General features: G+C 48.8%; 2 protein-coding genes across 11 annotated transcripts in view; one reads left to right on the top strand and one right to left on the bottom strand.

The window, feature by feature from the left end:
• Positions 1-25,912, top strand: part of SLC35D1 (solute carrier family 35 member D1) — a 57,341-nt gene extending 31,429 nt beyond the window's left edge. Inside the window, exons 9-12 of the mRNA XM_074221240.1 lie at positions 221-288; positions 3,448-3,526; positions 6,549-6,631; positions 13,730-25,912. Of these exons, the coding sequence (XP_074077341.1) occupies positions 221-288; positions 3,448-3,526; positions 6,549-6,631; positions 13,730-13,838 (339 nt within the window). The 3' untranslated portion in view covers positions 13,839-25,912. The remainder of the gene's footprint in view (positions 1-220; positions 289-3,447; positions 3,527-6,548; positions 6,632-13,729) is intronic.
• The window catches only part of MIER1 (MIER1 transcriptional regulator), a 61,132-nt gene continuing 50,376 nt past the window's right edge, over positions 15,233-25,988 (bottom strand). For 9 of the 10 annotated variants that reach the window (XM_074221239.1, XM_074221231.1, XM_074221234.1 and 6 more), the window contains one exon: positions 15,233-23,680. In XM_074221239.1, coding sequence (XP_074077340.1) covers positions 23,352-23,680 — 329 coding nt within the window. In that variant the 3' untranslated portion in view covers positions 15,233-23,351. The remainder of the gene's footprint in view (positions 23,681-25,988) is intronic. The other variant, XM_074221238.1, reaches the window with a different exon arrangement.

Consider the following 25,988-nt stretch of genomic DNA (forward strand, 5'->3'; position numbering starts at 1 on the left):
GGGCCTTCAGACAGGTCTCCATTTGTTTCCCAGTGGGGAGGAAAGGGGTGATTCCAGCCTCCCCCAGTTCCATATGGAGAAGACAGGGCTGGTTCCCCCCCGCTGCTGCTCGGTCCTGCTCTCCTTGAGGCGTCCCTGGGGTGCATGGGAGGGCCGGTGGTGCTCGGGGCTCTGAGAAGGGGCTTTGACTCAGAAACCAAGGTCTGATTGTGTTTTGCAGGCGATGGACTATGACGGCTGGGCTGACAGTCTCTTCCTCCTGCAGTTTACACTCTCCTGCGTGATGGGGTAAGTTTTGTTTTGGGCTTTGCCGCTGTCTCTGCCTGTGGGAAGTTGACTTCTGGCACCCTAGACTGCTTGACCGTAGGACTTTGGAGCACAAAGGGACCTTTGAGACCCCCTGGTCCAGGCCCATCCTTTAACAGATGAGGAAACTGAGTCCCAGAAGGACTAGCCCAGTCACTCTTTTTTTAAATTTATTTTTAAAGATTTTATTTCAGTTTTACAATTTTCCCCCCAATCTTACTTCCCTCCCCTGACACAGAAAGCAATCTGTCAGTCTTTACTTTGTTTTCATGTTGTACCTTGAACTGAGTTGGGTGTGATGAGAGAGAAATCATATCCGACAAGATCAGACAATAAGATATCTGTTTTTTTCTAAATTAAAGGGAAGAGGGGTGGCTAAGGTGGCGCAATGGATAGAGCACCAGCCCTGGAGTCAGGAGGACCTGAGTTCAAATCTGGCCTCAGACACTTAATAATGACCTAGCTGTGTGACCTTGGCCAAGCCATTTAACCCCATTTGCCTAGCAAAAACCTAAAAAACAAACAAACAAATAAATAATTAATTAAAGGGAATAGTCTGCCCAAAATTGTCCCTGACTGTTGCACTGATGGAAGGAGCAAGTCCATCAAGGTTGATCATCGCCCCCATGTTGCTGTTACGGGGTACAGGGTCTTTCTGGTTCTGCTCATCTCACTCAGCATCAGTCCATGCAAATCCCTCCAGGTTTCCCTGAAATCCCGTCCCTCCTGGTTTCTAATAAAACAATAGTGTTCCATGACATACATAGACCACATTTTGCTAAGCCATTCCCCAATTGAAGGACATTTACTTGATTTCCAGTTCTTTGCCACCACAAACAGTAGCCCAGTCACTCTTGCCCAGGATTCACACCTGGGTCACTGCCTCTGTCATGCAGCTTCCTTTGCAGCGGTCTTGTCTTGCCCTTTTCATATCCCTTAAAGCCATCAAAGAAAAGACACATCGAGCTCCTTAGCAAGGTTACACTGGCTCCTGCTGGCAGAGTCAGAAGGCTTGTGTTCGAGTCCCTTTGGACATGAGCAGCCTCAGCTGCAGCACAAGGAGGGGGTGGGATGGCCGTGAAGGGCTTTCCCAACTCTTCTCTCTGTGATCCAGTCAGCTGGAGTTTGGTGGTCGTTCTGGTAGTGTGGTGGGGGGAGGAGAGCGTTGGATCCGCAGACGGAGGACTTGGGTTCAGATCTTCCCCGGGCAGTTTGTTATCTGTGTCATCTCAAGCTGAATGTCTCTGGGCCTCGGTTTCCCCAAATGTAAAATGATAGGGTGGAGCAGATGACCTCAGAGGCCACTCTAGCTACAGACTGATATTCCCAAGGCAGAACACAGGAGTCAGGAAGACCCGAGTTCAAAGGTGGTTTCAGCCGTGGGACCCTGGGCAAGTCACTTCATCCTGCTTGCCTCAGTTTCCGCATTTGTACAGTGAGCTGGTAAAGGAAACAACTAAACCACTCCGGTATCTGTGCCAAGAAAACCGCTATGGGCATCCCGAGAGTCAGGCAGACTGAAAATGGCCAAGCAAGGAAAGGTTCATACAACGCTTTCAGCGGCGTAAGCGCCTGACGTTCTGTATCATTGCACAGCCGGGGTGGCTCGGGTCTGTCGCCGCTGTGTCTGGCATTGGCAGGGCCGGTCCGAAGCGCACAGCCCCTCCCTGCCTCACAAGGCCCTTCCTCTGTTTGGAATGTTATCTGAGTTTTGCCACATGGCTGCCAGGAGAGTTTCAACCTTCATCTTGCAAGAGCATCACAGGCGACCGACTGCTGCCGGATGCTGATGTTCTTGTTCTGGTCCTGCTCACTGCACGCCGCAGAGCCCCCCACCCCATTCTGGGGTCCCTCCTCCAGCCTGTGGGCTCTTGGGACAGCCGCCTTTGCCACTGAGCCTGGTATCATGGTGGTGGCCATGAAGCCCAACCGAACTCCCCAGAAGCCGCGCCACCCGCACGCTTGTTCTCTCCTCCGGGGCCGGTCATTCTGCATCACCATCCTTCCAGTGGACGCGAGGGCGGCCGGCCGGTACCTATGAGTCTTGTCTCCCCCAGGGTGGACGTGCCCATCTCTTTAACTGCTCCCCTTAGATGTAGTCTTCAGAGCCTTCCTCCTGACTGCCTTCTCTGCTCCCACAAACGAGTCACTGCCCTTTCTAAAACGAGCCCCCTGGAATCGAACCCTTTCCTCCAGGGGAGCACCCCCCCCCATGCTCCATTATGGTAAGGATGCCACCCTGGATCCTGGAAGGCTCTGCCAGCCAAAGCCAAGCCCAGGGATGGACTCCATGGCCCCGTCTGAGGAGCAGCCTAACTGGCTCTGCAGTCTCGGGCCTGGATTCAGGTTCTACCACCAGGTCGTTCTGCCAGCGTGGCCTTGGGGAAGTCATTTCCTCCTTCAAGCTTCCAATGCCTCTTTTAATGCAGACCCCTCGGGTTCCTTCTGTCTGATTATTGATAACAGCCTTCATTGATCTAGTGGTTAAGGTTCGCAAAGCATAGTGTTGACTCATTTGACCCTCCTACTTCCTTGGGAGCTGGTTCTCTTCGTAGGAATGAGAAGCCAAGGGACTCGCCCAGGGTCAGCAGCTATCAGTGTTTGAGGCAGCATTCGAACTCTGGTCCTTCTGCTTCCATGTCTGACCCCCGGGACTGCCTGAGCTTTAGGTCCACTGAAACCCCCAGATCTTTTGGAAGCATTATTCACTTGCCAGCCATTTGGTTATGGTTTATTTCCATCCAGGACCCGCTTCTGGACAAATGGAGACTATTTCATAAATAATTGGGACTGTGACTTATGAAGAATCTCCAAGAGTACAGACTTGGGTTCAAGGACAAGCTTGTGGGGCTGGGGGGGGTCTTTAAAAGCACTTTGTGATTTCCCATATGTGGGATGGCCCACCTGCTCCTCACCCTTTCCTCTTGTAAGTGTCTGACATGGGACTCGAACCCAGGGCTCCTGCCTCTGCGTCTCCCTTCCACGGTTCTAGACGACCTCTCAGGGTAATCCGTTAGTGAAGGGTCCACCCAGAGCAGCGGCGTCAGGGCACATGACCACAGGATGCCAGCCGGAGGAGGGGGCGGCCGATTGGGCCCCACTCCCCCACGGGCTCAAGCACCTCCCTTGTCTCCTCTTCAGGTTTATCTTGATGTACGCCACGGTGCTGTGCACGCAGTACAACTCCGCTCTGACCACCACCATAGTTGGCTGCATTAAGGTGAGTTGGAAGAAGCAAATTCCCCCAAAGATGACCACCCGGTCGGCCCTGCCCTCGGCCCGAGCCGCTGACTGTTTTAGAGTGCTGCCAGACTGTTCAAACTATGCTTTATTGATATTGCTTAATTGATCCTCTTTTTATTTCTTAAATATCCTTTCTTTACTTTTGTATTTGATTCTCCATCACAGTCTCAAAAGTGTGTCTTCATTCACTCATGAGATGTCCATCTGCCCCCGCCCCACAGAACCCTTCCTTGTCTGCAAATAGATGCCGTATTCTGCACCCGTGGGCCACCGCCTTTGTCCCATGAGCAGAGGAAACCTCAAGAATGACCGCAGGGAATAGCACACTGGCCTGGGGCCAGGAGGAGCAGAGTTCAGATGTCTCCTCAGACACTTAATTGCCTAGCTGTGTGACCTTGGGCAAGTCACTTAATCCCACTACAAGCCAAAAAAAAATGACCAATAGACATAATTTCCCATTTACATCACCCTGAGGAGCCCCACTGTACCCAGAGATAAGCAAGAAAATGGAGCAAAAACCCTTGAGTGTTAGCTATATGCTGTGCGCTGGAAATGGCATGAGAGAGAGCGCCTGCTCCCAGAGCTCCCACGGGACAGTGCGGATGCAGGGAGGAATGGGGAGGTCTGGGGGCCTCATGCGTCTGCATCAGGGCCCGAGTTCAGATCCTACCTTAGCCACTTCCAGCTGCGTGACCTTGGACAAGTCGCTTTAACCTCCGGCTGCCTTGGTCTCCTCACCTGTGCCCGAGGCACTGATTGAGAGAATGTAGGCAAAGGCTGCAAATCCTTAATAAGTGCCAGTCAGTATCATTTCAAAGTTAGTTAACAGACATAAAGGTGCAGGACCAAAGGCAAGGAGGCAGCGGATCGCGACGTCCAGGACTAATGCTGCCTCCTTCCTGCAGCCCAGCTGGTAGCCGCAAGGGGAAGCGGGGCATGGGATCAGGGGCTCTGCCCTGCAGTCCTGATCGCCCGCCTGCCCAAACTTCCTGGGGAATTGGCCCAGATTGGGGCTCCCACGGGGCCGGGGCTTGATTCAAGACAATTGTGTGCACTGCCCAGGAAAGCCAAAGAGCCCATGGCGGTGGGCGAGAGATGTGGCCGCCGCCGCCCAAGCTCCAAGTGAGCCCTGGTTCCGGGACCCTGCCTTAGTCGGCATCAGTTCATAGCAGTTTTTCTTGTGCTTTTCTGAATTCTTCCTTCACCATCTCATGGTACAGTGGCCTCATTACTTACACATATCATTGCCATTTTCCCAGTCTTTCCCCAATTGACTGGAACTTACTTTGTTTCCAGTTATTTCTTTTTTTTTAATTAACACAAATTCTTCTGAACATTTTATCCTTTATCTTTTCTTTAATATTCTGGTTAAGATATGGAGACATTTATTATTCTTTTAAATTTTCTCCCTCCCTCCCTCCCACTCCTTCCCTGCCTCGCTCCCTTCTACATCCCTTACATCCTGACTCATCCCCACTAATATTTGACCTATTAATTTTACTTTTCTTAGTGATAATAGTAAAGGAAGTACTATTAGCCACTTGCCCATCTACAGGAGTTTTCTAGTTTACAAAGTGATTTTATACTCCTTATATTTTTTCTTTTTAAAATCTTGAACTTGGCAATCCATCAACAAAGGTCAAAAGAAGAGGATTGCCTAGGGAAGCAGGGATCTGTTCCCTCTCTCTCTTTTGTTTGTACGATTCTTCCCCATTTGGGGTTTTTCTGGCAAAGATACTGGATGATTTGCCATTCCCTTCTCTAATTCATTTTACATATGGGGAAACTGAGGCAAGCAGACTTAGGTACTTCGTCCAGGGTCGCACAGCCAGTATCTGAGTTGGATTTCCCAACTCCAGGGCTGGTGTATCATCCGTGGTGCCGCTAATCACCCGCTCCACTGTGTTTTCAGTGTTTCTCTGCCATCCTGGGCAAGCGCCTCAGCAGCATCCCAACAGCTCTTTTGAAGTTGTCGAGGAGGTGCCACTGTGCACTGGTGGAAGGGGCTTCCCCATGTGGGAGGTCCTGTCCTCGGACCCTGTTCATTTAAGCTGGCGGTGCCAGCTGAGGTCTGACCAGCCCAGGGCCCACTGAGCTCCCTTCTTCTGAATATTTCTAAATGTCTCAACGATGATGGTTTTTCTTCTTCCGTCATTTAATCTCCTCTTCTCCCGGTTTCTTCCCCTGACCTCTCCCAGCACAGTATTTCCAGAGGCAAGGCCAGCAGAGAGGGAAAAGGCCTTGCCCCCTGTGGGGACTGGAGATTAGGAGACACGTATTCAGGACAGAGGAAAGCTTTTTTTTTTTTTTAAATGAAGATTATCCAATTGCCCGGCATAGCTGTCTGGATCTGCCTGGTGCTCTCAGTTGGGGGGCTAATCGTTCCAATGGCCACTCCCAGGGCAGGGCCCGGGACCCAAATGTCTTAGGCTGAAAAAATGGGTTTCAACATAAAGAAAGGGAAGTGGGCCTTCCTAGCGCTGCTTCAGACCTGGGCTTTTCTTTGGGAAAAAACCCAATGCCCCAAGGCCCTTTGGCTGCCCAGTCTGCCGGGCACCCTTGCCTTGGGCCATCTGGGTCTGCTCAGGGAAATGGGGGTGCCAGCTAGCCCCGGGCATCTGCAGTAGCTCTTCTGAGCCTGGTGAAGACGTGCCCACAAAGGGAGATGGCAGAGGGGTGGCACCCACTGGCCTCCTGCAGCTCTGGCTCTGCTCACTGGGTGTGTGGGTGTGTCTTTGTAAGTGTGTATGTTGTGTGTTTGTGCGTGTCTTTGTTAAGTGTGTATGTTGTGTGTTATGTGAGTGTGTGTATGTGTGTCTTTGTAAGTGTGTATGTTGTGTTTGTGTGTATCTTTGTAAGTGTATATGTTGTGTGTTTGTCTTGTGTGTATATTGTGTGTGTATGTGTTTGTGTGTGAGTGTGTGTGCACATATTTTTTAAACACGTACAGGAAAGGATAATTGAGAAAGCCAAGTCAAATCTCGATTCTTTCTTTTCAGAATATTTTAGTAACTTACATTGGAATGGTCTTTGGTGGAGACTATATTTTCACGTGGACAAATTTCATTGGGTTAAATATCAGGTAAGCCAGTCATTGTTCCTAATCATCAGCTTGAAGAGGGGAGCCTGGGGAGGGGGCAGTGAGGGGTAGATGCACCAGAGGAGAAACAGTCGGGAAGGAGGCAGTGACTGTTGGATCAAAGGGAGCCGGGTTCTGATGCTGCCTCGGTGGCTTCCTAGCTATGGGATGTTGCCATCCGAGAGAAAGGAACCTCAAAGGCCATCTAGTCCCACCGCCTCATTTTACTGAAAAGACAACAAGGGTTGGGGGGTGAAGAGACTGGGCCCAGGGGGCAGGGGCCGGGCGGACTCTGAAACCAGCTCTCTGAGTCCAGGCCAGGGAAGGGGAGGAGATCAGGGAGAGTTGAGGCCACTAGAAATAGAAAAATGTTATATAAAAGGATGTAAATATTAAAATATTGATACTGGAGAGTATAAGAATAAGTGTCTTGGAGGGAAAATCTCAGGCAGCAGGCTGGACTTAGAAGCAGGGAGCTCGGATGCTGCCTGGCCACCCTGGGCAGATGACTAGTTCTCTGGCCTCAGTTTCTTCATCTGGTAAATATGGGCGAGTGACTTCTCATGATGAGTCCGGTGATAGTTGTCCAAAGCCTGAGGCACTCTAGGAGGGGCTGCAGAGGCCGCAGTCTCCTTCCTGCTCTAGATTGTTTTAATGTCGAACTAGAGAATTGCCAAGGGTTCTTCTCAGTAACATCAGGCATAAAATTCTGTTAGCAAACCATTCATTCATTCATTCATTCATTCATTTATTCATTCATAGGCAATCAGGATTAAGGGACTTGCCCAGGGTCATCAAGCTAGTAAATGAATGAGGTCAGATTTTTGACTCCAAGGCCAGTGCTCTGTCTGCTTCCACCTAAGCTGCCTCTAATGAGCAAAATTTACTCAGCCCTGAGAAAGTTTAATAAGTATTTCCAGCTACCATTCTGCTCAAGAAATAAAAGTTGGTTTCTTTCTTTGTGAATGGGAAACTCAGGAAGGCCAAGGTCCAGCCTCGGCCTGGAAGAGAGGGATGGAGGGTGGGAATGGGGGGGGGAGGGGGCTGGTTCATTGTCATTAAGATCCCATTGGGTCCCATAAGGAGGATGAACACTGTGCAGCCTCTCAGAGAGACCGCCAAGGAGGTTTGATAGCGTCCCTCATCCTTTGTTTATGAATAACTACTCTCTCTCTCTCTCTCTCTCTCTCTCTCTCTCTCTCTCTCTCTCTCTCTCTCCCTCCCTCCCTCTCTTTGGGGTGTTCATCCCATAATGGGCTCCACCTGTAGGTCAGATGGTAAACCTCAGAGACTAGTTTTCATGTCTAAGCTGGATTTGGGGTCATTTCCTTTTTCCCTCAGCTAGCTGACAGTTCGCAGCGCCTGCTGTGTGCAGACCTTGGGCTAAACGCTGCAGATCTCAGGGAGAAACACAGAGTCTTTATCTGTGAATGGGGGGGGGTCTATTGATTGTCAGTCAGGTAGCACTGGGTGATGCTTTCGAGGGTCTAAATGAGACACTGTCTCTTCATCTCCTGGAATACAAAGAGAAAAGTCTTCTTCCTTCCAGGACCTTCTCTATTGAGGGCTGCAACAAATCCAGATTTTTATTTTTTCATTTAATTTTCTTTTTCAATGGAAACAAATGGATTTGTTCTGTCTCCCACTCTATTAAAGAAAGGAAGAATGAGGCAAAGACAGACAGACAGACAGACAGCCTGCCTAGAAGCCCTTGTTCGTATCTTCCTTGCTCTTTCCGTCTCCCCCCACCCCCAAACCCTTCCTTCTCAATAGCCTCTTCTTTCCATCCAGGCCCCACCATCCCTCCTGGCTCCCCAACCTCAGGCCCACAACCCCTCACCCCTTGTCCATCCCCAGCCATCTCCTGGGCCTCCCCTCCTCTCCCTTCCTACGGCCTCCTCCTCCATCACGGGTCCCAGGTTGGTGTCCAAGCCTTCTCCCCGGCCTCCCTGCCTCTACCCTCTCCCAGCTCCGCTGCCTCCTCCAATCAGCTGCCAGTGATTTTCTGCCTCCCCATCACCTCTAGGAAACAACGCAGACCCCTCTTTGGAACGTGAAGTCCCCCCTCACCCCCATCTGAAAGCCCATCTTCTCCTGCTCCCCAACTTTGCCTAGGCCACCCCCTGGTCTAGAATACTCCCCTTCCTCACTCCAGGTACACCCCAGGGAGCCCCAGCTCCCTCTTTCCTCAAGCCCTTCCTGCTTGCCTGACTCCTCTAAGTTGTCCGGCATATACTTTTGGTTTTTTTAAATTTTTATGTATTTTAGACAGTGGGGTTAAGTGGCTTGCCCAAGGACACACAGCTAGATAATTGTTAAGTGTCTGAGACCAGATTTGAACCCAGGTCCTCCTGACTCTAGAGCCGGTGCTTTATCCATTGTACCACCTAGCTGCCCCTATCAGTCAGCAATCATTAAGTCCCTCCTGTATACAGTATAACTACACAAAAAACTGGACCTATTCTCAGAGAGGGTCCAGGAGAGGCCACATTAGCTGGTGTGCCTTTGCCTGGATCCCTTGAGGAGCCAATCATTCTTCCAGGCTCCCCTCATCCAAGGATTGCCTCTCGTCCTTAATCACTTTTCCCAAACCAGGTTAAAATTTCTTCTGATCCCCAGTTTTGTACATCACAGATTTAGAGCTGGAACAAAGCTCAGAGGTCATCTAGGGAGTAGACCCCCCACACACTTGAAGAAGGGGGAAACTGAGGCTTAGGGCTAGTAACTCCAAGGTCAACCCCAAATGTGGGCAGTCCAGTGCAGTGGACCTTCTGCCTCCCAGCACTCTTGGACAAAGGCAGAGGAAGGCCTTTCCTCCCGTTAGGCTTCTACAGAGTTAGGACGCTGAGTGGCCGCTCTCTTTAAATTCATTTCAGTTCAGCCAGCCACCCTCCTGATGCCTAAGCTGGGAGGGCATTGCCCTGGGCTTCTGGGATCTGGCTGCCCTTTAGAACGTTCAATTGGACCAGTCAGGCAGGACCTTAAGAATAAATAGGAAACTGTATCTGAGTTTCTTTTTTTCTTTTCCTTTCCTTTTATTTTCTTTCAATTTTCTCTAACCAGAATGTTCTTTGGAAAGAGAATTTGTCTGACCAATATAGGGTAGTTAACAACTGGCCATTCCCTCCCTCCTGCCTCCCCCCAGACTCTTTACCCAGAGTTCTAGTCCCAAGAAACATTCCCTGGAATTTCTAATCCTTGGAGCCTCCCTTCTCCTTCTGACCTGGGGGGAGAAAGGGACTTCTCCCTGGGCTGGGTTATTCTGATCTAAGCTCTCCAGCTCCTTAACTGGACTCCCCAGGCTGGTGATGTTTGTGGGAATAGAAATGCCTCCACGCTCTGCAAAGCTATTAAGTGAACTAAGAAAAGACATTCCTTCCCTTGAAGGAGCTTGCATCCGAATGGATATGTTAAAAATTAAAACAAAACAAAACAACCAACCCACCCATCAGTAGGATCTAGTGTTAGTTTGATGTTTTCCTGGGATTCTGGTGACTCTGGGGCTTGGATTTTTTGAAATGACCATTTTAAGGTGAGTTCTGTAGCATGCTAAATAACCTAGGGAGAGTTTGGGGGAAGGCTCACTTATTCTAAAGGAAAGTCTTTTTGAATGCTAAATAACCTCTTTCAAATGCTCAGAAACATTCCACTGAAAACTCTTTAGAATGCCAAGTAGCATTCTTTAGAACCCTTCTCTAATGGCCCCAGGTTGGGCTTAGCCTGGAATCAACTTTTCTTTCTGGTTGTCCGGGAGGTGAAAATAATTTAGCTTGAAACCCTTTCACTTGTTTTCCGTTCATTAAAATTGAAGCCCCCTCTGTGCCTCTCTGGGGGACACGACATCCTTTAAGGTATGGTCTGTCCCTATAGGAAACTGAGGATGAAGATGCCCAGCATCTCTAGTAGGGTGTAAAGGCTGAGGTTGCTAGCCATCCAGCCTGTGGACCATAAGGATACGGAGACCAGCTCTGTAGGAATTGATGTTCCATGGGGGAGGCCGCATGTACCAACATCCCTGTAAGGCCCTGTCACAATAATTAGCTTAGTTCAGATAGAGGAGCAAAATAATGGCCCCAGAGGCCTGTGTAGTTCCCTTAGGGAGTTTCTTTAGTCAAAACATTTGAGTTCTCCACCTTGATATGAGACCTTGCCTAGGAAAGAGAATACCTAGTGTCTAGGCAGAGGGTTAGGCTCTCTGCCTTGTTTTACATTATAGTGTCTCTCCAGTTAAATGCTATCCCCTTGTGGCGGGTGCAAAATTGAGGGTTCTGGAAATATTTGGATAAGAAAATAGTAAATAACAATTATAATACAATATAATGCTAATCCTAATACTATAGTAAAGTTATGCCTTGATACTAAGGAACCTGGGTGGGGTGGGGGGAAGCACATCTTTCCTCTGGATTTCCGCCAGCCCTCGAGGCTGCTAGTGATCCCCAAAGGCTGGTGGCCTCCCCCCACCCCCTTTCTGCCGAAGTGCAGACCCTTCTCTTCCTCCTCCTCTCCACTTTGGGGCCAGCAGAACCGCCAGGGTTCCAAGTTCCTTCTTTGTGGTCAAATTATTCAGGACAAGACCAAGCCTGGTTTCCAGGTCTCCAAGGCCTGTTTTCCCTTAGCTCTGCTGCCTGAGGCCTCACAGAGAGAAATCCTTGAAAGAGGGTAGAGTGCCCCACGGAGCCCCTCCATATAGGACAGATAGAAGGGACAGGTGGGGGGGAGAAAGGCTGTGTGCGGTCAGGAGGGAACGGCCCACCAGGCCCGGGTTAGGCCAGTGCCAAGGCTCACTGAGGGGAGATGGGATGGAGTCCTGGAGAGGGGTTGAATTAAGGGGCTGGAACATAGGTTCGGGTGAGGTTTTAAAGGGTTGTACAGTAGTTTGTATTTTTTTAACCTGGGGGGGTTTATTGAGTGGGGTCAGCTCTGAGCTTCAGGGACGTGATCCTGGTGGCTGAATGAAGGATGGACTGGAGTGGGGAGAGACTGAGGCAGGCAGACCCTCCCCCAGCAGTTACCACCCTAGTCCAGGGCCTGCCCCCTCAGAAGAGGAGGGGGTATGTTGCCAAGGTACAGCTGGCAGACCGGAAGGGGAGGGTGAGAGAAAGAGGAAGATACTGCAGGATCAACATTTTAAAGAAAGCATCTACTAAGCCAGGCCCTATGCTCAGCAGTGGGGGGGTACAAATAAGGAAGCTGCCAAAGCCCTGCCTCGGACCCTTCCTGGCTGTGACCCTGGGCCAAGGTGCTAAGACTCTGGGTGCCCCCGAGTTCTCCTTCGAGGCCCTAAGTAGCCAGAGGAGGTACTGGGCTGCACTGGGCAGAAGGAGGGTCTCCAGCTGCCTTAGCCTAATGAAATCTCCGCCTCTCCGGCTCTAGGCATCTTGGAAACAATACAGTACAAAGATTCTCAGCCCTAAACTCAAGAGGATCTGAGCTCAAAACTGTCTCGCCTGTTCTCAAGCTGATTGCCCTTCAGAAAATAACTTTAATTTTCTGTTTTCTCCCCTGTAAAATGAGGATAATGATAATGCAAGTGAAGGGTCTATTTCATAAATGCATTATGAGGTAGGGAAATGGGAGTGATTATTCAATGAAGATTTAGTCAGGACCTGGGTTCAAATCCTGTCTCTTGGGGTCTTTGTGACCTTGGGCAAGTCCCTTCACCTGTTTTGGCCTCAGTTTCCATGGCCTCTGAGGTCCCTTCCAACTGTAGAGTTGAAATCTCTGTACAGGGAATTGGGTGTCCAAAGGCAGCTTGAATCCAGTAGACGATCGGGCCTGGGGAGGGTGAGAGAATGCTTCCCCTTTTCCGTCTTTGCTGCCAGTGCCCTTGCCAGCTTGCATTCACCAGAACGAGAGATTAGGCAAGGGGGCAGAGAACAGTCTGAGGTGGAAAGGGAGCTTTGTTATCCTCTTGGGGTGGCGGGGTCTGCACCTGGCCCGGGAGGGGGGTCACTGGCTCAGGGAGCGCTGGGTGGTAGGACCCCTTTACCAGTTCAGGATATTTACCGCCCAGTCTGATGAGAGCCAGCGAGAGACACCACCAGGAAGAGCTGAGTTTGAATCTGGCCTTAGATGCAAGTTGGGGGACCTTGGACAAAAGCACTTGGCTTCTGCTCTTAGTTTCCTCCTCTGTAAAATGGGGATAAGAACAGCACCTCCCTCATCGGGTTGTGGCCGGGATCAAATGAGGCAATCCTAAATAATTGTACACCTTTGAGTGGGCCAGAAATTTTCCTGTAGTTTCCTGAGAAGCTGAGAGATTAAGTCAATCCATCAATGCATCAACATTTAAGGGGCTACTGTGTGCTAGGACTCAACCAGGGCAACACGTCCCCCATGGGTCAGAATGAGGACTTGAACCCAGGACTTTGTGACTCAGGTCATCTCTCTGTTTACTAAAATGTGTTGCCTCCTTAATTAGGAGTAATGTTATTCAGGTGGCTAGGTGGCGCAATGGATAGAGCCCCGGCCCTGGAGTCAGGAGGACCTGAGTTCAAATGCGGCCTCAGACACTTAATAATGACCTAGCTGTGTGGCCTTGGGCAAGCCACTTCACCCCACTGCCTTAAATACTTTTTTTAAGAAGAGGAGTAATATTATTCAATGCTAATTAGATAACAGTGGAGTCAGGAAGATCTGGGTCCTCGCTCTGACACAAAAAATGATTATGTGACCCTGGCCGAGTCAGTTTTCAGTGCTCTGGGCTCCCGGCCTCCCTGGGGCAGTGCAGGTGTCAACGTGACCTGTATTTATAGGAGTGCCAACAAAATAGCCTCGTATCCATCCTTTGTTGCTGTTGTTCAGTCACTACCGCCATGTTGACTCTTCATGACCCCATTTGGGATTTTCTTGGCAAAGATAGTGGATATTTTTTGCCACTTCTTTCTCCAACTCATTTTACAGATAAGGAAACTGAGGCAGACAGAAGTGACGTGACTTGTGTGGAGTCACGGAGCCGGATTTCAACTCAGATGCTTGAGGCTGCCAATTGGCTGCCCTTCCTTTGTCCTAAAAATTGGTTATTTTTGGTGAGCTAGGAATGCTGTTGTTTGAGTAGGCTGTAAGGGGCCCTGACCACAGTGGATCTTGTGTCCTCCACAGTATTGCTGGGAGCCTGGTGTATTCCTACATCACTTTCACAGAAGAGCAGCTGAACAAGCAGTCGGAGCCAAGCAACAAGCTGGACGTCAAAGGGAAAGGCGCCGTGTGAGCTCGTGTTCCATGAGCGGTCAACCCTGCACGCGGGCAGTGCTGATGGAGACCCGCTTCCATGGCTGGGGTGTCTTGGTCCCAGCGAGCTCTCGGTCCCAGGGCCCTTGTACAATCCAAACGAAAATTGCTGCCTTTTTGAATTTTTATGACGAGAGAATCTTCTAATTGATTCTATTTTAAATCTACGGTTTGCATTAATTTATACTGGACTGGGAGATGACCTATCTGGCTTATAATTTATTGCTTTCCTCTCCATCCACCATGGGACTCCCTGCTGTTCTTTGGGCATCTCTGTTCACAGCAAGTGGGCGTCCAGTCGCCTCTTCTTCCCCCTATGGATGGGTGGCTGTGGTCAGCCCTTTGCTGACTATCTTGTGGAAGCCATGTCCCCTTACCTTCTGCCCAGGATAGCTGGCCACGATGCGTGATTTTGTTTGCTCCCTTTGAGAATTCTTTCTTTCTGTTTTCCACCTTAAGGGTCTGGTCCCAACATTTTCACTTTCCTGTTGTCATCAAGGGTGGTCTCCTACACAGAGAGAGCTGGACACCCATGTGGTGTCTGGGAGGGCTGGTATCCCAAAGCCCCGGAGGACTTGGCCATATTGGCCAACCCACGTTCCTGGAAGTAACTTGGGAGCAGTCATCCCCTCCCCAAGTGGGGCCAGAGTCAGATCAAACCCATTCCACCCATCTTCTTAAGCAGGAATGGGAAACAGACCCACAGGCATCTCTTCATGTGGCACCTCTCTTCTGGACTTCTGGACTTGGCCACCATTCCCTCTTGGCACCCCTTTCTTTGGGATCTTTTATCTGAATCACATTATGACATGGACCAAAGGTTCCCTGTTTCCAATTTCTTAGGATTTAAGGGAAAAGACAGTTCGGTGTTATTCCCTGGAGGCATCCACTGGTAGTCAGGAGTTGCCTAGAGCTGCCCATCTTCATCTCTTTGATGAAATGCAACATGACCAAGTGAAGGGAGCCCCCTGCTACAGAGGTAGGGGTTTTGGTTACTCTTACCTCTAGAGACACGAGCTAAGAATGGCTTTTATGTTTTACAATAATTCAATTTTGAATTAATTAAAATTTTAATCCAATAAGACTTTTTTTTAAAGTTTTTTGCAAGGCAAATGGGGTTAAATGGCTTGCCCAAGGCCACACAGCTAGGTAATTATTAACTGTCTGAGGTCGGATTTGAACCCAGGTCCTCCTGACTCCAAGGCCGGTGCTCTATCCGCTATGCCACCTAGCTGCCCCCAATAAGACTTTTTAAATGTAAAACTCAGGGGTGGCTAGGTGGTGCAGTGGATAGAGCACCGACCCTGGAGTCAGGAGGACCTGGGTTCAAATCTGGCCTGAGACACTTAATAATGACCTAGCTGTGTGCCTTGGGCAAGCCACTTAACCCCGTTTGCCTTGCCAAAACCTAAAATGTAAGTGTCAATCTTAACTTGCAGGCCGTCACGAAACAAGCACAGACTGGGTGGTCAGTGGGTGGTAGAGCTCTGGTCTGGATTCCAGACCCTGTCCCGATGCATCCATTACCAGTGTTAGACTTTGGATACTTATGACTCTGCTCCCAGAGCCTCAGTTTCTTCGTCTCTCCCTCCCTCATGAGGGATGAGATGCTGGCTCAGTCCTTTCCCAACTGTCAGTGAAGGATTCGATGAGGTGAGATCTGGCGAAGCAGCTTTCCCTTGGGGATCAGCCGGTTGTGGGCCTCCTCGGCCCCCTCCGGCCTCAGAATCCCTGGAGCAATGGTTTGAAGTCGACGTGCATGTTGGGGAGCCTGCCAGCATCCCTGCTTACCTGTGCTGCGGGCTTACCTGTGAAGGTCAGGACTGTTTAAGGTTGGGTGCAGTCAGCCAGTCTGACCAGGGATCAACTGGCCTGTGACCCACTGGGGAAATGATTTTCTCCTGAGTCAGGTCCAAGCCAGGGTTAGCTTGAGTGACCTTTGTGGGCCCTCCAGGTCTGATTTTCTGTGATTCAGCTTATTGTCTGAGATCATTTCTAGAAAAGGGCCTTAGCTTCCCTTTTTTCTAACAATGGAAATACTTCGGCAGGAGGAGCAGAGCATGGGGGAGGGAGAAGAAAGGAGAGCAGGCCTGGGAGTTAGGGGAGAGGGACCATGTGTATACCGGGAGTCTAGACCCTCAAAGGAGTGAGAATTGTGAGAGCTGCTTTTCTCTAGTATGTAAAGGTCTGCCCAACACTTTACACTCATTAATCTCATTTGAGTTTCATAAAAACAGGACTTAAGCTGAGGCTCCTTGTCGGGGGTGGGGGTCGCATCACACTGGCACCAGATCTCCCTGGTTACTGGACCCTCACTCACTTAATATCTGTCAACAGGTTTCTGTTGACATTGGGCTCCTGCTTGGCCACTGACCACCATGGCCTGGTTTTGTGAGAACATGGGAAGGCCAACACCTGCATTTCAGCTGATTTATTCAAAGGTCTTTCTCCTTACTGCTCCTTCCTGTGACCCACATAAGTAGCAATAGAGAGTGGGGCAGGGGACACGTGCAAATCTGGGTCAGTTTACTGGGGCATTAACAGCAGATTGCAAATGCCAGAACTGGACATATATGTGCCTTCTAAATAGACCTATCTATCATCTTGGGACTTGTAACTTACTGCTTTAGCAGGCAGAAGCCTTACTAAATGTTACCAGGGGGAAACTGAGGCACAAAGCTGACCAGGGCCCTGGACAAAGCTAAGATGGGCTGTGGGCAGAGCTCTGAACTTCTAAATCTATCATGGTCATCAATGGGTCCATCCAATTTTGATTAACCTTGAATCAACCTGTGGGGCAGGGTGCTGTTTTTAGTTGCCTTTCTGTGCAAATTCTGAGTGTTTTAGAATCACAGAGTCACGGGACCAGCTGTCCATCACCTGGCCTCATCACTTCTCACCTCCTGGGCAGTGGCCTTTGGCCGTCTTTGGGCTTCCCTGGTATCCTTTTGTCCAGAAAGCCCCAAGTGAACTACAGCAACAAAACCAGCTTTTCCATTAGAACTATTGTACTTAGAATTTACCATCAGCCCCCTCCCTCCTCCTGGTTTTCAGGACTTTATGGTTTCCACCTTTGCTTTTGGCTTCTGTGTGTCCTCTCCAAAGCTCATTGTTCATAGTGTCCCTTGTGAGGCCACATCGGTGTCTTTAGGATATCGGGTGGGGTCTTCTGGGCCCCTTTTCCTCCATGTCTTTCAAGAGTTTGCTCTGCTTCCTGTAGAATTTTAGACGATGGTTTCCTCTGTCCTTTCTCTGAGGACTGGACATAGCTTGAAGATGATAGACATGGCCCTGTTCAGTGATTCACAGAATGTTCTGGACAGTCCAATGGGGCTTGGTTTTCTCTTGGAACTTGAGCTGTGTTGGGTGACTAGCACCATCTCTTTCATCTCATGCGGGTTTGGTGGTGACGCTTGAACGTCGGGTGGGTGTGCGGTACACAAATGGCCTCCTCTGGAGGAGCGCCACTGGGGAGCAGTTGGTGTGGATGTTAGTTGGCAAGCTGGCCATGCTCTGCCGGCATCTTCACAGATAACTAGGACCTGGCCCGAGAAAGGGGAGTTATTCAAATCCTTCGTGGGTCCGGGCCCCTCACCAAGAGTCCAGAAGAGTAACTCGTGCCTAGAGAGTTTTCAGGTTTGCAAAACGCTTCCCATCTAGTTTCCCTTTTGGTCGTCACAACTCTGAGGGAGTGACTGTTCCAGGGTCACCCGGTCAGGGCAAAGCAGAATCTACTGGAGAGCCAGGGCCATCCAAGGGACACCAACCAAGATTCCCAGTCAGGCCAGTACAACCTGAGGCCTGGATTCCCCAGGGGAGGGGAGGGGGGTTTGGACCAGATGGCTGTCCTCTGGCAAAGACTGATCCTCCAATTCCAATGGAGACTGGCTCTGCCTTTCTGAACCCATCCGTGCTGGGGCTGAGGCTGGGTCCCTGGTGTCGTAATTGTGTAATCCTACCTGTGCTTTCTGGGTGGCAGGAAATTGCATTACTGTGCTTCTAAGGATTTCTGCAACGTTGTCTTTGTCCACAAAGGAATCACTCGGTAGATTCATCATCCCTGAAAAAATGGTTTTCAAGATGATTTTGTTCTTAAATATACGTCTCTTTCAGTGCCAGAAACCGGATGGTATTGTCTACACTGGCAAAGTGAGTACCACCAATGCCATCAGATATTTTCAATGCTGTCGATCACCTGGAAATACTTTTTATCAATAGATTCTATTTACAAAAATGACCATTTTTGTGTTTTAAACAAAAGGTAGTGCAGGCTAGAGATTTCGTAAATCAGGTTACAGTGAAAAGAAAATGACTCTGCCTGCATAAGTATTTTTGTATGGGCTTCAAATAAATACTTTTGTCCTGAAAAGGTGCATTTTGTCTCCGGTGGCCCATGGGGAGGGATGGTGTAAGAGACGGGTCTCTGGCCTGTGCAGAAGAGGAGGGAATGCAAGACCAGGGAAAGTGCACCTGGGCTGGGTTGACCGCCGCCATCCTTGCATGAATTCACCAAGGCCAAACACTCTAAGCAGAGATCTAATCAGCAACCAAATGGGCCAGAGAAGTGGCGTCTTGGGATGCGGCATCCCAAATCACACCACAGGAAGTGGGCTGAGGCAGTGCACAATACTTCCCCGTTTTCTTTCCTCTTCCTCTCCCACCTTCTTCCCAGGGAGATGCCTGGCTTTAGTCAGAAGTGGTGGCTCCAGTCCCCACCCCTGGCCCTGTCACCCTGGGGCTTCACGATTGGAGCCTCAGAGGCCTGTGGGACCACTCCCTCAAATCCTCCCCTCTCAATTTCAAGTCATTGAATATATTTTGATGGACCTTTACATCTTTCAATGTGTTTTGAGGGTCCCCAAGAAAAGGGGCGGATGGGTTCTGGGAATCCAAGTCCCGTGATGGAGAAGTCAAAGACAATGTGAAAGGCTGCCCTGCTCTCAGGGATGATGTGTGTAAACTGGGATCCCATTTCTGTGGGTATTCCTTCTCTCCCCTGGCCCCCTCCGTCAAACACAAGTGAAATGAACTTCAATTCTTAAACAGAAGATATGGAGATGCCTCCTCATGGGTCACGGGGGTCAGCATCTGGGACCCCCCGAGGCTTTGGCTAGAGCCCATGTGACAGACGCCTGGGGGGAGGGGGTTGGTCACTTTTTTGTACATAATTTAGATTGTTTTGAGGGAACCTGTGGCAGTCTTGAGTCTGATCTAGTCCCAATTATCATCAGGACACTGGGGTTCACAATGAGCCGGCCCCCATCCCGACACTTCCTCTGCCTCTGGCGTAGCACCATAAGCTCATTTCAAATGTCAGAAACTTGGGAAAGGGCCTTTTCTGGGGAACTTTGTGATTTCAAATGCTGACCTCAAAGCCAGGCTCGGAGTCTGCCACAGATTGAGAGTTCAGAGACTGGAGACTGAGGGCCGGGAGGGATCCCCGCTCAGGGGTGATCTCAGGTTAAAAACTAAATTTAAAAAGGCTATTTGTTTACAAAGCACTTTATATTGGGAGGTCGTTTACATAAATGACCATTTTCCTATCTTAATAAAATGGTGCTACAGGCTAGAGATGGGTCCATCGGGGACCAGAAAAGAAAAATCAGCCTTTGTTACTGCCCCCATTGTAGAGCTGAGGAAACTGAGGGAGATGTCCATCAGTGACGTGCTCTGGGCCACCCAGTTGCCAAGCCTGAGGCTGGATTTGAACTCTGGTCTTCCAGAGTCCAGGCCTGGCACTCCATCTACCAACCTCCAAGGCTCCTGATTGAGTGCTTTTTCCCTTCATCAATAAAAACACTGAATCCAGTTTAAACTTTTCACTCTTCCCTGTGGGATGATGGAGCCAGCTCTCCCTCTTCAGACCCATGATAGACATGGCAGGACCCCAACCATTCTCACTGACCAGCCCCCAGCCCCTTCCCTACATTGTCTTCACCCCACTTGACCCCTACCCAAACAGATGGCTTGATGAAGGGAGGCCTGTGTCCCCTGCTCACTCATCCTCTGCCTCCTGGTGCATTACCTCTGCCAGGTCTGCCTTCTCACATGTAAAATGAAGAAGTGTCAGGCCACCCAAGGGCCTGCTACCTCTAAATGAATGGTCCTTGGGTCTGGAGACTGGAGAAAGGAACCTGGTACAAGGAAACCCGCCCATGTTCCACCTCTCTCAGGCACTTTTCACCCAGGACCAGGCCATCCATCCTTTAGTAGGGTGCTGCTGGCAATCCAAAGGAAAGCCAGCTCAGGGGGTGCTGGGCATGAGGGTGGGAAGAAGGAACTCACAGACATCAAGGCTTCTCTGGCCAGAAGGCAGACCCGAAAGCCAAGGCCATCTGAGCTCTCTACCTGAGGAGGGGATCCCCTTCAAAGCCAGGCCCCTTGATCCCCAGGTGCAGACTGGACTAGACCGAAGCTCCTCCTCTACCTTCCCCACCCCCCTTTCCGGTCTTCCCAGTTTAGCTCAGGCTCAACCTGCCTTCAGCAGGGGCTGAAGATCTCAGCTTTCCTTTCCCTAGGCTCTGTCTGCAGGTCATGTAGAGGCTTCTCTCTCCTGATCTATTCTGACTCTACAAGGAAGTGGACATGAGGCATCGTCAGTGGAAAGGGGTTCAAAAAATGCAAAGAAGAGGGGTGGTAACTGAAGAGTGCCTGTACAACCCCAAGTGGTGAGGACTCCCCAAGAGGTGAGAGATGCAAACCAATGCTGCCCACGGATCCCGGGCTCTGCTCAAACTAGAGCATGTCGTCCCCCTAGCAGTGAATCCCTCCCAACAAAACGGCCAGAATGAAACCCTCTGAAAGTCACCTGAAAAAGACAATGCAAGGACGTGTTTAAAAAAATATTTAATAAGCTTTTTCAGAATTGCAGACAGGGATCAGGGAGAGAACTGGAAATTACTTACAGTGCAAAATTACTATGCAGGAATTTTAAAAAATCTAATCCATCATTTTTGAATGTCTGGTCTTTTAAAATATCCCTTCAAATCTGTTGTTAAAGCTCAACCCAAGACTTCTGTTGAACTGAATTTCTGATTCTGCAAATGTCTGAAAGAGAACATCATTTCTGGATCGTAACTGCCCGGACACCACGGACCAGGCCAACGTGGAACCGGTTCTAGATCAGAGGGAATTTGACTTAGGCAAATGAAATTCATGACATTACAAAAAGTCTTAAAGTACTAATAGTGCAATGACCTCTCAAGTTATAGTGGCTGTATGCTGAAGAACAGGAAAAAACACCATGTCAAAATACCTGTATAAACAAACACAAATAGGAAAATACAATTCAGTTCTTCTCCAGGAAAAGCAGAGCCCCCCTCAGATCACACTGCGCAACAGCGGCCTCTAGGGACATCCTCAAATGTGAGAGTCAAAAAGCGACATCCTCCCCATGGGCAGGACTGCCCTCTGCAAACAGACCTGAAGACAACTGACTTCTGGATTTTCCTATAAAATTGGTTCACGGTTTACAAACTTGCAAACAAAGATGCATATTTTTCTTAAAAGTAAAAACAAAAAAAGTGACGATGGGTCTCTGACACCCAGCACCAGCCTTCACTTGGAACCCTTCTCTAGACCATCTTTGGACTTCATGAAGAACATGGATTGGGACCCCGTGGCTAAAGCTACTGCCATTCCTGAAGAATGGAAATGTCTGGTCACCAATCTCTTGAGGTCTCTCCTCCACACACACTACCATTCAGACTCTGGGGAACATCTGTGAACATCCATCATAGGAAATTAAAATCTTCTACAATGGCTTTTAACACTGATCTGGGGCAGGAAGAAAAGGAAAATATTGTTCACCCTGGCGAGGGAAGCAGCTGCAATAAGCCACCAGGAGCTCTTGCGTCGACACCGAAGCCACCTCCTCTGGGCCATTCGAAGACTGGGTCACGGATACCGGCCTCCCAGGCAGCTGGCCGCCACGGAGAAAGAGAGGGCGGTCACAAGGGGCCCATATGACAGATACACATCTGGACAGGTGTGCCAAGGCGGCCCACTTGCTGCCTAGGCCTATTTTCAGCAAGAATCCCATGTGTCAAAAAGACAGCCCCAGTCTGTGCTTTCGGCGAGACTCCACAAATAGGTGATTCTTCTTTTCCAGGGAAATGATTCCTCTTTTACATATAGCACTCTGTACCTATAGTTATCATAAAGCTTCTGGATTTCAATTTTAGAAAAACTCCTCCCCAAACTGAAAATGGAAGAATTGTCTTGGGGCAAGTCGGTCACCTTCACCAACTCTGATCTTCCCACACAAAACCCATGACCCTTGCTGTGCCCTGAACCTTCCATCCCACCAACAGAACCACCGGCTCTTCTTCCCTCCAGGCTCGTCTAAATGCAAAAACGGGTCCCTTGGCTACGTATATAAAAATAACTGAGTAGGACTCTGGCCAACCAGGCTGAACTAAAGTGAAGCACTTAAGCCAACAAACATGAGCTCTTGTGGCTGCAAAAATAAAACTGAAAACAGAACAAATGTAAAAGTCTGTGCAATACAAGCATCATGCATCACTTCAGAATTCTCCAAACTCACGATTTGTCCTAAAGTAGAAATTAGAAAAATCAGATTCTCATAATTCTCTATGAAGGCTTAACCATCTGAATAAGAAAAGATGACTCCAATACTACACAAACACTTAAAAATTCATTAGAAAAAGACTTTAGCAAAATAAAATGAAGCTGACAGACTCAGAATATCAACTCTTCTCATAAAAGTTTAACAACTGTACAAGTTAAGAAAATTATACAAGCTTTTGTATCAAGAAAGGACAGCTCAATCAAGACATAAGTTCTGTAAAAATCTTCCAAAGGCTACAAAGAATCTGGAAAAATACAGCATGTATTTCTTAAGCCCAGATAAGAATATGAAAGACATCACTGATGTCAACAATTGTACATACACAAACCTGACTTGGTTTATTTTTTAACTTCTATATATAAAAAAATCATGCTAGCATAACTTTCAGGATTCAGAAGGGTTTCCTCAATAATATGACACCCAATTTGTACGGAGAGAAAAATGGTAATGTCTATTTTCTGGTCTACTAGACATTAAAAAAAAAACAAACAGAAAAATGGCAGAAAAGCTGGTGTGAAGCAGAAGATTTTTTCAAATTAAGTACAAACCAACCTTCCCCACTTCCCTCCTATCCTCCCTCCCCCCGCCCCCACCAAACCACAAACTCAGAATAACAGGGTTTGGTATTAAAATATGCCTTTAAAATTCTCTATGGTTAAAGATGAATGCGCAGCCTTCATTGACTATAGGAGCTCTCAATATTTAAAAGGGTCTTTAAAATAGCTGAAGTAAAAAGTTCTGCTAAAGGCAGAAATACAAACTGTCACCTAAAATTAAAATCCAATCTAAAATGTCAGATTTCAACGGAGTGCTTTAAGGAAATCAACTTAAGGTAACCCATCAACCCTGAAAATTTTAGTCGCACCAGAAATGACTCCAAAGAATACAAAACAGCCCTCACATTTAGTCATCTACGTTTTCCAGTTCTTCAACCTTCCCCTGCGGGACCACCTCCTGGAAAAACTCGGAAGAGCCCGGGCTCTCTCTACCATTGCTGCTGACCCTTCGCCTCTTGGCCGGTCTTTCATTTTTATCATCAAAATAATTTTCACTCTTGGTGGCTACATGAGCGAGTTTGAGGTCGCCGGGCAGGTTGTCAGCATCATAGCCATTCGTATCTGCATCTGCGTGGACGGACTTCTTGTTCCCACTGGTGGGCCCATTCATGTGCAATCCTTCAACTTTGCCATCATCCTTGCTCGAGACTTCCCCAGGTCCATTTGATGTTATGCCTAGCAAAGGAAACACACGGAGTGGTCATTTGAGAGGGTCAGTCTGGCCATTGCCAAATTCCCTGAAAACTGCAAGATGCAGACATCAGGGCAGTATTCTGCTGTCTATAATCAACAGAGGAGCCTGCAATGAATCTAGGACTGAGGTGCAGCTCTTTATGAATTAACAAAAAAAGAAAGCACTTTCCACAGTCTAATGCAATGCTGAGGAAAAAGTCCAAGTGTTCAGGCTGTCTAAAAACTGGACTGAATGTGCATTTTAACTCATCTGCAATCACACCATGTGGGGCTGCACATTAGGCCAAAAGCTGCCACTACAGACTCCCAAGAACACAAGAACGCAATGCTGTCCACAGGCCCATCTAGGGTGCCATAGGCTGACCATCTGGGGTGCCAAAGGCCAGCTAAGGAGGCCTCTACCAACCAGGGCCCAACAGCGCCACTGGTGAGAGCCATGGCCTCGTCTTCAGGTCCCCATGTTTAGGTGAGCACCCTCCGTGTCTGTCTCAGGAGCCTGGTTAAAGAGACTTCCTGTGCCAGCCCCTCACAAGTAACCCGAGATCTTTTTGAGGGTATTTCTGACATTATTCCATATGCTCCTTTTTAACCAGTTCCCTCACACCAACATCAGAAATAAACCACTGGAGAGCAGATTCAACTCTGCCTGGGCAACCCAGGAAGACTCAGATGGAATGGGGGGTGCCCACCCCAGAAAGAGGCTGCCCAAATTCTGGACCCTAAAAAGCAGCAAGGTCATTATCAAGATGAAGAGAATAGCCACCACTTATATAGTCTGATAATGTTCAGCGATAGTAATAGTATCTCAGTGGATCTCATGACAACCCTGTGCGAGCCTTGTTTTACATTTGGGGAAACTGAGGCAAGGAGGGTCTTCTGTATCATCTGTGGTTGGACTAGAACTCAGGTCTTCCCGACTTCAGGCCTGGTTCTCCAGCTACCCCATTCATAGGAAAGTTCTTCACATTTTAACAAGGGGGGAGGGGGAATCCATAGGAGGGTCTCTGTCATCTGAAGGAGACCCTGCAGTTGGCCAGTCCAATCATCTGTAAAGAATTCCAGAGCTTGATGGACGGCTGGACCTTGTGAAGGAGCACTCTTCGGCTCAGGGCTGCTTTCCAGTCCAACCCTGCGTTTCTCTGCTCCAGGCTAATAAGGGCTCCAAGTCCTTAAGTCAATTCTCATATGGAAAGCACACCAAAACCTGCAAAAATAGGGACCTAAGGGACAAGATGGTGTAGCACAGGAATCAGAAGGGCCTGAGTTCAAATCTGACCTCAGACACTTGACAAGTGAATAAACATGTGACCCTGGACAAGTCACTTAATCCTGATTGTCTTACAAAAACAAAAGGGAAAAATATTAGGGACCCGTGATATATATATATATACACCCAAGGCAGACAGAGGAGTTGGGAGACCCCCTGGATGCTCCTGTCTCAGAATATATTGGGGCATTCCTGGCTTTTGTTTCATATTGGCTGTGTAGTTCATGAAAACATCCAATTCTTATTCCAACATCGTCTAGTCAAGGCAGCCCCATTTGACAGAGGCTTAGGAAGCCCTGGGTGAATTGTTCTCTAAAGCTCTGATTCCTCTTAAGTCAGTCAATCTTTAGTAATTCCTTCTGTGTCCCCAGGATGCCAATGAGACATTGGTCTCTGCCTTCATCACATTGCAGCTCGCCCTTCCTGATACCAGTGCCCTTCACTGCAAGCAGCTTCTCCTCCTGGAGGAAAAGCTCTGACTGGGGCTTTCCTTCCTGGCGCTGGCTCCTCACCTGTTGATTTCTGGTCTCTCTGAGCCTGTTTCTCTTCTGATGCTGCTGCTGGTCTCTACTGCTTCAACTTTGGGGTATCAACACAATGATCCCCTTTCCCATCCTTCAGCTGGAATGTCCTCTGAAGTTTTTTCCCAGCTCAGAGGGATAATAGATCTTCAAATTTCCAGAGGGCCCACGTTTGAAATTCCACCCCTTTTCAGAAGAGATGGGGAACCCTGGTCAGCCTTCCCATCCTGATGCCAACCAGTTCCTCCCTGAATCGGATGGCACACTTACTTACTGTCTGGTGACCATGAGCCAGGCCCTATCTTTAAGACATTTCTAGAGTTAGGTAGTGATTCCTAAATCTTCTGACTGAGCTACCTTAACTTTATATCTTCATAAGGACAAAGGTTGCCTCTCTGATTGTCATCAACATCTCACAGTTGAAATGATGAGATGCCTCAAAATCTACTGTTCTTATTTCAGGCTCTCTCTGCCTCAGCAAGGGAGGCTTGGTCTCAGCAGT

The sequence above is a fragment of the Macrotis lagotis genome, chromosome 2, assembly GCF_037893015.1.
Source record: "Macrotis lagotis isolate mMagLag1 chromosome 2, bilby.v1.9.chrom.fasta, whole genome shotgun sequence".
Taxonomy (NCBI): Eukaryota; Metazoa; Chordata; class Mammalia; order Peramelemorphia; family Peramelidae; genus Macrotis; species Macrotis lagotis.